Source organism: Mesoplodon mirus, assembly GCF_964341445.2.
Source record: "Mesoplodon mirus genome assembly, chromosome: 7".
Classification (NCBI taxonomy): domain Eukaryota; kingdom Metazoa; phylum Chordata; class Mammalia; order Artiodactyla; family Ziphiidae; genus Mesoplodon; species Mesoplodon mirus.
In genome coordinates this window covers 131,885,781-131,898,068 of record NC_138983.1, presented here as the reverse complement: position 1 = coordinate 131,898,068, position 12,288 = coordinate 131,885,781, and the positions used below count along the sequence as shown (strand labels likewise).

Below are 12,288 nucleotides of genomic sequence, written 5' to 3'. Positions count from 1 at the left end.
ACAAAGGACTTAAGTTTACCTCAGGCAGAGCTAAGCCAAAAGATTATATCCTGATTACAAGATGAAAATAAGCAGAACTGTCAAGAAAAATTTATTACTAAAAATAAAGCAGCTGAAGCTTTTCCCAGGAAAGCTGTCACCATGGGAACCTCCGCGACAAAATGTTAATTTACTACCTTCTTCACTTGAGTCGCTGCCTTCTTCCATATAGTCTTAAGTTTTAGTTTAAGTTAAAAAATCCATCCTGATGAAAATGATGTGGTTATCGATCCCTTCTTGTTCAATCTGAAGACTGAGTTGGGCTACACTGCGATGGAGACTTCAAGTGCTGTAGGTGAGTATCTACCAAGGGTTCATGTGTCAGCAACATGCGTTGATAAGAAGACACAAAGGCTGTAGGCTGAAGCTCTGGGAGGTCCAAGGATCCTGGAGAAAAAAAATTCCTTAAGTTCCACTGCTGCCTGGGAATCTCAGGAGACTGGCTTGATCAGACACATACATGTCCTTTTAATTCTTTCAACTCTTTTGCATCTGTCAGCCCAGTTCTGCCCTTGTTTGGTAAGACAGGACAGATATTTACTTTTACAATGAAGAAAACTGTGGCTGAAATACAGCAAGTGGTACTGGAAAAATTGGACAGCCATATGTAAGTCAGTGAAGTTACAACACACCCTCACACCACATACAAAAATAAACTCAAAATGGCTTTAAGACTTATTATAAGACATGACACCATAAAACTCCTAGAAGAGAACATAGGCAAAACATTCTCGGACATAAATCATACCAATGTTTTCTTAGGTCAGTCTCCCAAGGCAATAGAAATGAAAGCAAAAATAAACAAATGGGACCTAATCAAACAAATTTTTGCACAGCAAAGGAAACCATAAACAAAATGAAAAGACAACCTATGGACTGGGAGAAAATATTTGCAAATGATGCGACTGACAAGGGCTTAGGTTCCGAAATATACAAACAGCTCATACAACTCAAAAACAAAAAAACAACCCAATCAAACAATGGGCCAAAGACCTAAATAGACATTTCTCCAAAGAAGACATACAGGTGGCCAAGAGGCACATGAAAAGATGCTCAACATCTCTAATCATTAGAGAAATTCAAATCAAAACTACAATGAGGTATCACCTCACACCAGTCAGAATGGATCATCAAAAAACAAACAATAAATAATGGAGAGGATATGGAAAAAAGGGAACCCTCTTGCACTGTTGGGGGAATGTAAATTGATATAGCCACTATGGAGAACAGTATGGAGGTTCCTTAAAAAACTAAAAATAGAATTATCATATGACCCAGCAATCCCACTCCTGGGCATTTACCCAGACAAAACTATAATCCGAAAAGATACATGCACCCCTATGTTCACAGCAGCACTATTTACAATAGCCAAGCCATTGACAGATGAATTAATAAAGAAGATGTGGCATATACACATACACACATGCACAGGAATATTAGCCATAAAAAAGAATGAAATAATGCCATTTGCAGCAACATGGATGGACAGAGATTATCACACTAAGCAAAGTAAGAAAGAAAGAAATACCATGTGATATCACTTATATGTGGAATATAAAATATGACACAAATGAACATATCTATGAAACAAAGACTCACGGACATAGAGAAAAGACCTGTGGTTGCCAAGGGGGAGGGAAGGATTGGGAGTTTGGGACTAGCAGATGCAAACTAGTATATACAGGATGGATGAACAACAAGGTCCTACTGTACAGCACAGGGAACTATATTCAATATCCTGTGATAAACCAGAATGAAAAAGAATATGAAAAAGTATATATGTGTATAACTGAATCGCTGCTGTACAGCAGAAATTAACACAACATTGTTAATCAGCTATACTTCAATAAAATATTAAAAAAGAAGAACAAAACTGGCTGAAATAGATCAAGTGACTTGCCTGGGGTTACACAGCATAGCAGGCAGAGACAGAGAAGTTAATTCTATCTTCTTATTTCTAGTCCAGAGCTTTTCCTATATGACTCCTATGCCGGATCCCCTGATCACTCCACTCATTTGTGGGAGGGAATCCATGGAACACAGGCAGGACCAAGGCCATGACCTGATCCCCTTTACTACATCTGAAATTTCAGTCCCACAGTAAACTTTCCCTTGTATTCTGCTTAGGTCTTATTTAGGTTAGAAAATGAGATGCCCTAGTTTCTCGGTGAGCCCCGCCTCACCATGATCTCAGCCACGCCCTGTGACTTCTGCGAGGGCTGCCCATGGCCGGAGCAGGGAAAGCTTCTATCACTCACTGCCCAGATATGGGATACTCAGCAATGAATGAAGAGGGGAGGGTTGCCTAAAAATGGCCAATTTTCAAACCAGAAGGGAAAAAATAAAAGATACCTTGTAGAATGGGATCATTATGATCTTTATGGAAGGTCTGTCTCTGAAAGGCCTCAAAGCTTGTAGCTGCATCATTCTCTAGCTGTCCTTGGGGCGGCAGACTGTCTCCAGGTTTGCACACGTCGAACTTCACCCACTGGTAACTGCAGGACCAAAGGGATCATTACTGAGTTGTCTGTTGGCCATACAACCCATTCTTCCCTCCAAAGGGATCAGGTATTTTTTTCTTTAGGTCTCTCCCATATATATCTGAAAAATGTATTAACTAACCAAAAATGAACAGCACCCAGACAGCCTTCTTTAGTGACACTTATTCTGCAGGACTTCCCAATCCATTTGCTGTCATGGTGCACACAGGTGATAACAACTTCAGTGCAGTGGGGTACTGGCTCCTGCTCGCCATCCAGGGGCCGCAGAGGACCAATACTGTGCCTTGTGCACAGAAGCAGCTCATTAAATAGATGAATGAGCAGAGCAGTGACCGCCAGCTTAGGTCCCTGGCCCACTGATCATGGGGCTTCTTTCAAGGGAATGGATTTGACCCCACTTACTTGACGCATTTTCGAGCTCCTGGACAACTCTGGATCAGGTTGTGGATGGTTGGATGAGAAAACCCAAAAAAGTCAGCTCCAGATGGATGCATGTTGGGCATTAGTTTCCCCCTAAATAGGAGAGGGAGAATTTTAGCTTGAGAGCTGAGAGGGAGATGAGAATGTGGGCATGAACACACGGAATAAGCTTTCCTCACTTGCATACTCTGAAGACTAGCTGCTAAGACATTCAAAGGACACAGGATAGCTTTCTATAAAATAAGGGATCTCTACTCATTAAAAGCAAGAGAGAAGGCCTCAGTGTACCCAAAGTGATCTTTTTAGCCTGTCTCCAAGCTGTTGGTCAACTTACATAGCAGCACTTATGGTCTTGAGCAGTTCTGCGTGACAGGCGTCTGCAGAAGAGCTGACAATGGCATTCTGGGGATCATCTTCAGGAACAATTTCAAACTGAGAAATACAAAGGAGCAATGAGGTCAGTCTTCGAGGAGAAGGTGGTAGAGAGAGCCATGCTACTCCTATTACTCTTTCTTCACTCTGGAACCTGAAGCTGAGTATATCAGGTAGGAGTATACCAGGTAGGAGGTGGGTACCATCTAGAGGGCTGTTAGAAATTCCAAGCCAAGAAAACAGAGAAAGGCTTTTGACTGTTTAATTTTATACCCTTTGCTTGACTCCTCTCCAAAGGCCAACACTTAATTTCTTATATATCTTTCCAGATGCTTTCTTATCCACTTACTTACATTTGTAAATATAAATACAAATGGTATTTTAAAAACAAATGAAATCATTCTCATATAATCTTAGATTTACTTTATAATGCCTAGGAAGAGCATAGGCCATATTGACTGCAAATCGCCATTTCACTTTACTTTTTGAGTTGTAAAATATCCTATTTATAAAAAGAAACTGTTAAATCAAAATTATACTAATACTGAGGAATTTCTGCCAAGAAAGCATTTTTGTTAACAAGTGCTATCTACCCAACTTAATTCCTTGACCAGTTTTCTATAAAGTTCACGACTTTTTGCAAAAAAAAAAAAAAAAAAAAATTCCTTTAACAGGTTCTATTTAGTCAGTTAAATTCCCTAATCAGTCTTCTATAAAGTTCAGTTAAGCAGTTTCCAGTTTTTCAATGTTTAATAAAATTATTCCACACAGAATTTATTTTCTGTATATATATATATATTTTTTTTCTTTTTCCCCCCAGTGATGTGCATTATTGGTCATTTTTTTAGAATGCAAAAGCAAACCTTACTGAGTACAGTTTCTACTGCTGTTAGTTTTCTTCTGTGGTTATTTCATTTGATTCAATCTTCCTGTGTCAATTTTAGAGCTCTTTCAATTTTGTCAATAATAAATTATCTTGAGAGTAGTTTTAGTCAATGGTTTTGTTACTTCAGTGACATGCTGCAAGTTTAACATTGTGATGGTTTATACTGATTTCTCAGCTAAATCATGAAAAAACCGTAAACAATTATCTTTAAATATTTCAGGGTTGCTCTTCTATTTGGTATTGATCATGCCAACTCCAATTTTTTATATTGTGTGTAAACTATATATTCTGTTTGAGCAAAGAGCAATTAAAAGGCCAAAATGTAGTATTTTGGTTTGGGGATCTTTCCCTACTTCATTCTTTTAACTGCCGTATAATATTACACAAGGTGGATATATCTTAATTTTTAACCATTCTCCTATTGGTGGGTATTTAGGCTACTTTTAACTTCTTGCTATTGCAAACAATGCCACAATTACATTGTTGTACATAACTCTTTTGTTCACATTTGCACATTTCTCTAAGACATACTAGAATATCTAGAAGTATTCTGGATCAAAAGAGTCACACATTAAAATTGATATTGCCCAGCTGCCTTCCAAAAAAGGAACTTTACAAATTTTCCCTCCTACTAATGCCATTTGTACTTATTTTCCTACATGCTGGCCAACATTTGCTATTATCTATCTTATATTTGCCTATGAGAAAAAATAAGATCTTTGTTTTATTTGCATCTCCCTTAACTACTAGTAAGGTCTGCTCTCATCGACCATCTGCACTGTTTCTGTGAAATGCCTGTTTTATCTGACTGCTTTTTTATCTTAGACCACAAGAGCACTTTATCTGGATATTAATCCACTGTTACATATTTTCTTGTTTGTCGCTTTTAACTTTGATTATGGTGATTTTTGTCATTCAGAAGTGTTTAAAATTTTAATAGTCAAATCTGTTACTACTTTCCATTATGGCTTCTACTTTTCACATCTTGCTAAGGAAAACCTTTTCACCTCACCCTAGGATTATAAATATATTGTTCAATTTTTTTTTTTTTTTTTTTTGCGGTACACGGGCCTCTCACTGTTGTGGCCTCTCCCGTTGCGGAGCACAGGCTCCGGACGCGCAGGCTCAGCGGCCATGGCTCACGGGCCCAGCCGCTCTGCGGCATGTGGGATCTTCCCAGACCGGGGCACGAACCCGTGTCCCCTGCATCGGCAGGCGGACTCTCAGCCACTGCGCCACCAGGGAAGCCCTGTTCAATATTTTTTAACATATTTATAGTATAAAACATTTTATAAAGCTAAATCAATTAAAAGTCATACTGGCATTTATAGACAAATAGATGAAATAGAATCGTCTGGAAACATACTCAAGTATTATATGTATTTATTATATACTAAATGTGTCACTTGATGTTAGGGGAAAAAAATTAAAGCTCACAATGTAACTGAAAATAATGTCTGGGTGGGTTAGTGGCTTAATAAAGGAAACAAAAAACCCCCCAAAGACTGTTTTGTTTTTTTTTTTTAATATTTTAGCAATTTGTCTTTCAGAGGAAATTAAGGATCAGCTTGTCAATTACCATTTACATTCTATTAGGATTTTGATTAGATCTTCCTTGAACATATAGATTTGTTATAATTATTGCTACAATATTGAGCCTGTTAGAGCACTTTCTAAAGAGAAATGCTGCATGGCCAAGGTCATCCGAACTCTCAGTGGCATCCGACAGTGTTCTAACCAGGACAGGAGTGATGCAATACTGTCCACGTGTGTCAGGCAGGCTCTCAGCTTCTGCTCAAAGGTTCCTTCCCTTGCTTCTATCTCCTTCCACCCCATTTTCTAGCGATCTGTAACATCATCAGACAGTGAATACTGGAACTCTGAAAATGGTTTATTTCCCCCCAATGATCAGAGGAGACTGGGAAAGTGAACTGTCTTGAACAACAGCACTGAGAAGGATGAACAAAGATACTTAATACGACTAGGATTCAGGTCTCCCAGGTCCTCAAGATTACGTGCAGTCAGAAACTAATATGCAGTTTCTCTGCTATCTCCATCTTGGTCCCACCCGAGTTGGCAGAGTGTCAAACTAATCTTCCCTGAATGTAGGCCTGCACTTTACAAACAAGCAGCTTGATCAGGCCTCATGTGGTCACCATATTGACATTAGCACCAGCATGGTTCAAGGGAATGGGTGTCAGTAGGACAATCATACAAATGCAGATTCACATCCCAGCTCAAATCACTTATTAGCAGAGGTGTGACGCAGGGCCAATCACTTTCTGCATCTTACACACTATCTACCTTGTAAAGTGTCTGAATAGGTAATATATATTAAGTGCGTGTCACAGAGAAGGTCCTCAAAAAAAAAAAAGAAAACCAGCAGTTATTCTTAAGAGTGGGTACCTGAGGCTGTGTGCCACCATCCTTGATCTGACAGGTGTACAGACACTCCTGGTCTGGGCTCTTCATGCTGGCATATACCCGAGTACTGCAGTAGCCCACAGGGTAGATGGCACCCTCGTCATGGAAGCCAGGTCGGTCGGTGATGATCTATAAAAAAAGATTCCCCCAACCTGCCACTGAGGTCACCAGAGAATGCAGAAGTCCAGGGTACTGTGGTAGCCTTTAGAACCACCTTGGGGCTGCAAAGAGTGACTCAAATCAGAGAGAGAAAGAGCATAGGATGTGTAGCAGACAAAACTGACCTGGTTTCCTAGGGACTGGAGATTTTCTGGGGTTGGTTTGGATCAGCACGGGGCTGCTGCTAACGGGAACAGGGAGGGAAGGCTCAACCCCACTCCCGTATTTCTGATTCTCCTCTCTCTTTATCGCTGGTCTCACTCACCTCCCCCAGGCTATATACTGTTAGACCCCCCAGTCCGATGGGGAACACAGGCCGTCCTGAGGGATCCAGGGCAATGGGCTGAACCAGCTTGCGAGCACCTGTCTCCATTTTCTTTTTCTTGGATGTTTTCTTCAGAACTGAAACGCAAATCTGGGGTCACCCACTTTAGGCCCTTCCCAGTGTTGAGGGGAAGGGAAAACTCTGCACGATGCTAAGAGCAATAAGCCAATCCTGGTTCTACACACGCCCTGAATGGGCACATGGGACTTTTCCCCAAAGCCCCGAGTATCCTTCTAACCCACCCACCTGGCAATAACCAATTTTGGTATCAGTGCTTAGCATCTAAAAGCCTTATACTTTTTAAAGCCTCTGACTTCATTTATAAGGTCAGCAATTTCCCAAGTCATCTGTGTGCTCAAAAGGCCACCAAGCCCATTTCCCTGCCTCTAGGAAAGACTGAACTGAAGGCACTCAGAGAGTCGGGTGTGTAGGAGAAGGGGGAGGCCTTGGCCTGCTCCCATCACGTTTAACCAGGTCTAACTGCAATTCCTCCACCTGGAGTGGCTTTAAGACACTTGGTTTTCAAGGGCTACCAGGGCTGCTTAAGGACCAGGTGAGAGTTTAAGTCATCTCTGTGGCCGAGTGTCTACCAGTTAGTACCAGGTCTTCGTCATTAGTCGTTGAGCCACTGGGGCAACTGATATCCTCTCCCCAAGGTACCTTCCAGTTTGTTGTTCTCTTTGCCTTTTTCTTTTTTCTCCTTCTTGGATTTCTTCCCAAATGGTTCCTCAGCTCCAGTGCTAGGCCCAGAAAGCGGCCCAGCTCCCTGGATAGTTCCCACAGAGCTGGCCACACCGTAAGTCAGGGGCAAGCTGGAGCTGTGGGAAGGAGCTGCAACCTGTGCTTCCCCTTCAGTTAGAGCCTGGAGCTGAAGGAGCTTCTTTAGCAAGTACCTGAGGTCGGGAAGGAAAGGGAGCAGAGGTATGAGCTTCTGTGTTATCACAATTCCATACTTTATTCAAGTACTGGGAAAAGCCAGAACCATATACAAAGATTATTGCATTCACAAAAATAAGGTTCGTATTGGACCCCGGGAAAAACGAAGCTCCAGAGAATAATACTTCAAGAAGCTAAGGATAAAGGATTATAGCGTATCTCTTTTGCATCTGGAGAGCTCTTCTAACTGGATGTTGGAAGGTGTTAGGCTTCTGAAGGGCACATACCATGAACTGCACATGTACATATACTCACGGAGTACTATATATGGAATAAAGATATGTAGAATGAAATGCAGTTTCTTTTATCCCTTGGCTTTTATAACTGCAGAGTTATAATAAAATTACTTATAAGATGTGGCAAGAGGGTTTTGTCAGAGAGATGAATAGAGCTGTTTCATCATCATGGTCCAACACGACCTGGGTAAACAGGAACCAATACCATAGGTTGTGACTTTCTCTGTACCAGATTAGTGGCCAGTGGGCTGTGCAAAGCACAAAAATCCCGATGGAGGAAAATTCTTAGGAGCAGAAACACCATATCAATAACCAAAAAATGTAATTCTGAACACAAAATGAACCAGCTCACCGTCTTTCTTCTTTAGCTTTAAGAAATTTTTCCTCAAGACGAGCAATTTCATCACAAATAGCAGCATTTTCCTTGAAGAAAATTTTGAATATAGTCACACAAAATGAATAAAAGATCAAAGTATTATACTAAGAAGAGGAGCTATATTCCAAACCAAAGAAGTCTGTGTTGCTGGGTGAGAAGGAAGTGCTAGTCTACCTTGCAGAGAAACTGTAAACAAACCTATAAGTAAAGGTAGGGTCAAGTTCTAATGTGGGCAGAGTAATTAGATAATTTATAGAAACTGGGGCACCTTCACATGAAAAGGGGGAGCTATTGATGATTTTGCCAGAACAATATGGCAAAGTAGGGCTGTCCTAGGCAAACCAAGACATATGGTCACCTTAATTAGGGTAGCCTTTAGCAAAGAAAAGGGCATACTGCTCAAATCATAGATGCTTAAACTCAACCCCTGTAAATATGGGGAAGGTCCATTCCCAAGTGCCTTGACTCTTGGGGAGCTTACAAAGTGAACCTAACCCAAAACATCCCATGCAGTATGAATCTTAAAGAGAAAATATAGATGGTACAAAATCAAGTCTAGTCTATAAAATTCTTAAATTTCATAACCTATTTATGTGTATTCAAGCATCAGCTTTCTTTACTGACGATTCAATCTAGTTCCCAAGCATGAGTCCTGAGGGGACTGCTCCAATCTGGATGCTCCATAGTTGGGACCTCAAACTTTGAATGATCAAAACAATATCCTTTTTCTTCACAAAACCTTCTGCATAGACGTGGTGGAACCAGTATCCTAACAACATAGGTGCCAAGCTTTAGGTACCTTTGACATTTAGGGAATAAAAGAAGGGTAACATAATTAGATACTAAATCCTCTTAATTCTGCTTTTCTTATTTCTCTCCAGTGTACATGGCAAGTGCCAAATAAATGTTTTCGGAATGAATGCTCTGATTTCCAAACCTTCCCTTATGCTTCCAAAAAAGCTGAGGGATGTTCTAGCTTTTGGTAGAAGAATTAAGGTAGTGGTGATTCAGATGTGGGAAGATATTTGAGACACTTGCTATTTCCAAGCATTGAGGTGAGCTTGAGCAAGCCAGAATATTATAACACTTAGTTGTGGCTGGAAAACCATTTCATTCATTCAGTAAACCCAGTGCCTCTACAATAAAAGATCGGGAAGACTCAAAATAGGTTAGAAGGGGGGATATTGAAAGCTTCATGTGCCTGTTCATGGAAGGGGTCAGTTATGGGTATGCGGGGTGCTTGGGAAACAGGCTGCGTAATGGAAGTACTAAAGAAACTAGAATCAGGTGTTTGCATTGGAGCCAGGGCTCTGACATAGTGCCCTCGAGCAAATCATCTCTGGGGCTTAAGTGCTGCTACTTTAAAAATAGCGCCTCATTCTCAGGGTTCTCTGGAGGCTCAAAGGCATTTCCAAGAATTCTGCGGTAATAACGATAATGACTAAAACTTATTAGCACAACTTCTAGGTACCGAGCGCTTAACTTTCCTCATTTAATCTTCATTAAGTCTGCAAGGCAGTTATTAGCTCTCATTTGCAGATGAGGAAACAGGATTACAGGAATTACGTAATTTGTCCAAGGCACGAGGCTAACAAGAAGTAATGTACAATGTAAAACCTAACACTATATTAATACTGTCACTCTGGGAAGGGGAACAGTTCGGGGAAAGATTTCGCGAGTTAGGAGAGGCTCGAGGCTGAGAAGGGCTGAGCGCCGGTCACACTCACAAACACCGTGGCTTTGGCCGCTTTGCGCAGCCGCAGGTACTTGAGCCGGTATTTCTCGTTCTGGCTCTTCTTCGGGAGCTTTTTCATCCTGGCCTTGCTGGACTGCAGCGGGGCCCGCGGCGAGGAGGCCAGGCCGCCCAACAGGCTCATGGTCCAGCCCCGCTACGGGGGCTCCAAGGAGCGGCCGGCATCAGCTCCTCGGCCGAGGAGTGGCCCCTAGCGCCGGCTACGTCTGGTCTGGGCTGGTGGAAGCGGGCCGCTAGGAATCGACCTCTCTAGAACATTCACGAGGCGCAGGGCCGGCCACAAATCCTGCAACCGAACCCGGCTCCCGGCACCTCCCTGCACTTCCGCGTCTGCCTCGTTAGTTAGCCGTGACCGGAACTTACATCACGGCGCCGGCTGCGCGTAACTTCCGGGGCTGGGAGCTGGGTCCTCCGGGTCCGGCGGATCCTCAGCTCCGGAAGAGGGGAGGAGAAGGGGAGAGGGAAGGGGGAGGAGGGGGAGGGAGGGAGAGGGAAGGGGAGGGGAGGGGAAAGGGGGGGGGGAAAGAAGGGGAGGGGAAAGAGAAGAGGAGGGGAAGGGGGAGGGGAAAGGGGAGGGAAAGGGAATGGGAGGGGGAAGGGGAATGGGAGGGAAAGGGGAGGGGAAGGGGAAAGGGAAGGGGAGGGAAGGGGAGGGGAAAGGGGAGGGGAAAGGGGAGGGGAAAGGGGAGGGAAGGGAAGGGGAAGGGAAGGGGGAGGGGGAAGGGGAAAGGGGTGGGGAGGGAAGGGGAGGGGAAGGGAAGGGGAAGGGAAGGGGGGAAGGGGAAAAGGGGAGGGAAGGGAAGGGGAGGGGAAGGGGAAGGGAAGGGGGGAAGGGGAAAAGGGGAGGGAAGGGAAGGGGAGGGGAAAGGGGAGGGGAAAGGGGAGGGAAGGGAAGGGGAAGGGAAGGGGGAAGGGGGAAAGGGGAGGGAAGGGAAGGGGGAAAGGGGAGGGAAGGGAAGGGGGAAAAGGGAGGGAAGGGAAGGGGAAGGGAAGGGGGAAGGGGGGAAGGGGGAAAGGGGAGGGAAGGGAAGGGGGAAAGGGGAGGGAAGGGAAGGGGGAAAAGGGAGGGAAGGGAAGGGGAAGGGAAGGGGGAGGGGGAAGGGGAAGGGGAAGGGGAGAACCCGGTGAGGAGGAGGGCGGCTGGAAAGGACTCCTTGAGACTCGCGTGTGTGTGTTTAGCTGAGGCGTGTTATTGTTGAGCTAAAGACGCACAAAAATCTTCCCGAAGCCAATCTCATACACGCTTCCGAAGCCTACCCACTGCGTTTCAGCACCACTTTTCCACACTTTATACAGACTGGCCTTCCGGACTGTAGGATGCACTCCAACGCATTGCTGGGACTGCTGCTTTCCCTACTTCCTTTCTTTATACAGCTCGCATAGATGTTTCTTGAGGGCCCGTTACACTGTCCTTTTACTGGGAGCTGGGATTACAGTGGTGAATAGAAAAAAGTCCTCTGCTCTCAGATTAGGACTTAGTAGGGAAGATGGAAGATTTAACCGGCACTTTTAATAATATGCTTGCACTAAGTAGGCACTGAGTAAATATTTGCCTAATGAAACCAAAAATATGTTTCTGTACCTAAACTTATATGTATATAGCTCTAACTTTATAACCAAGTTCTGTCTAATCATCAAATAAATAGACAGTTCTTTAGAATGCAGTATTGGTAAATGAGCTGGGCTGGAAGGCAGAAGGCTTGTAGTATTCATTTTTCTCCCAGCAATGCCACTAACTAGTTGAGTGAGCCTCTGGGTCACAGGTTTTTCCTCTCAAAACTGAATATAGTCTTTAGAATAATGAGGTGGATAGTTATAAACTGAAAGGTACTCTACTGATACATAATTACCATTGTATATA

At 43.3% G+C, this 12,288-nt stretch overlaps 1 protein-coding gene across 1 annotated transcript; it reads right to left on the bottom strand.

Moving 5' to 3' along the window:
* Positions 1-62: 62 nt before the first annotated feature.
* Positions 63-10,795, bottom strand: TBRG1 (transforming growth factor beta regulator 1). The gene is made up of 9 exons (XM_082627382.1): positions 10,402-10,795; positions 8,651-8,721; positions 7,787-8,019; positions 7,067-7,203; positions 6,625-6,771; positions 3,295-3,392; positions 2,943-3,053; positions 2,392-2,534; positions 63-426 (listed from the first exon to the last, which is right to left on the bottom strand). Exons 1-9 carry the CDS (start codon positions 10,549-10,551, stop codon positions 281-283), a joined length of 1,236 nt encoding a protein of 411 aa, XP_082483508.1. The 5' UTR covers positions 10,552-10,795; the 3' UTR covers positions 63-280.
* Between the last annotated feature and the right edge of the window lie 1,493 nt (positions 10,796-12,288).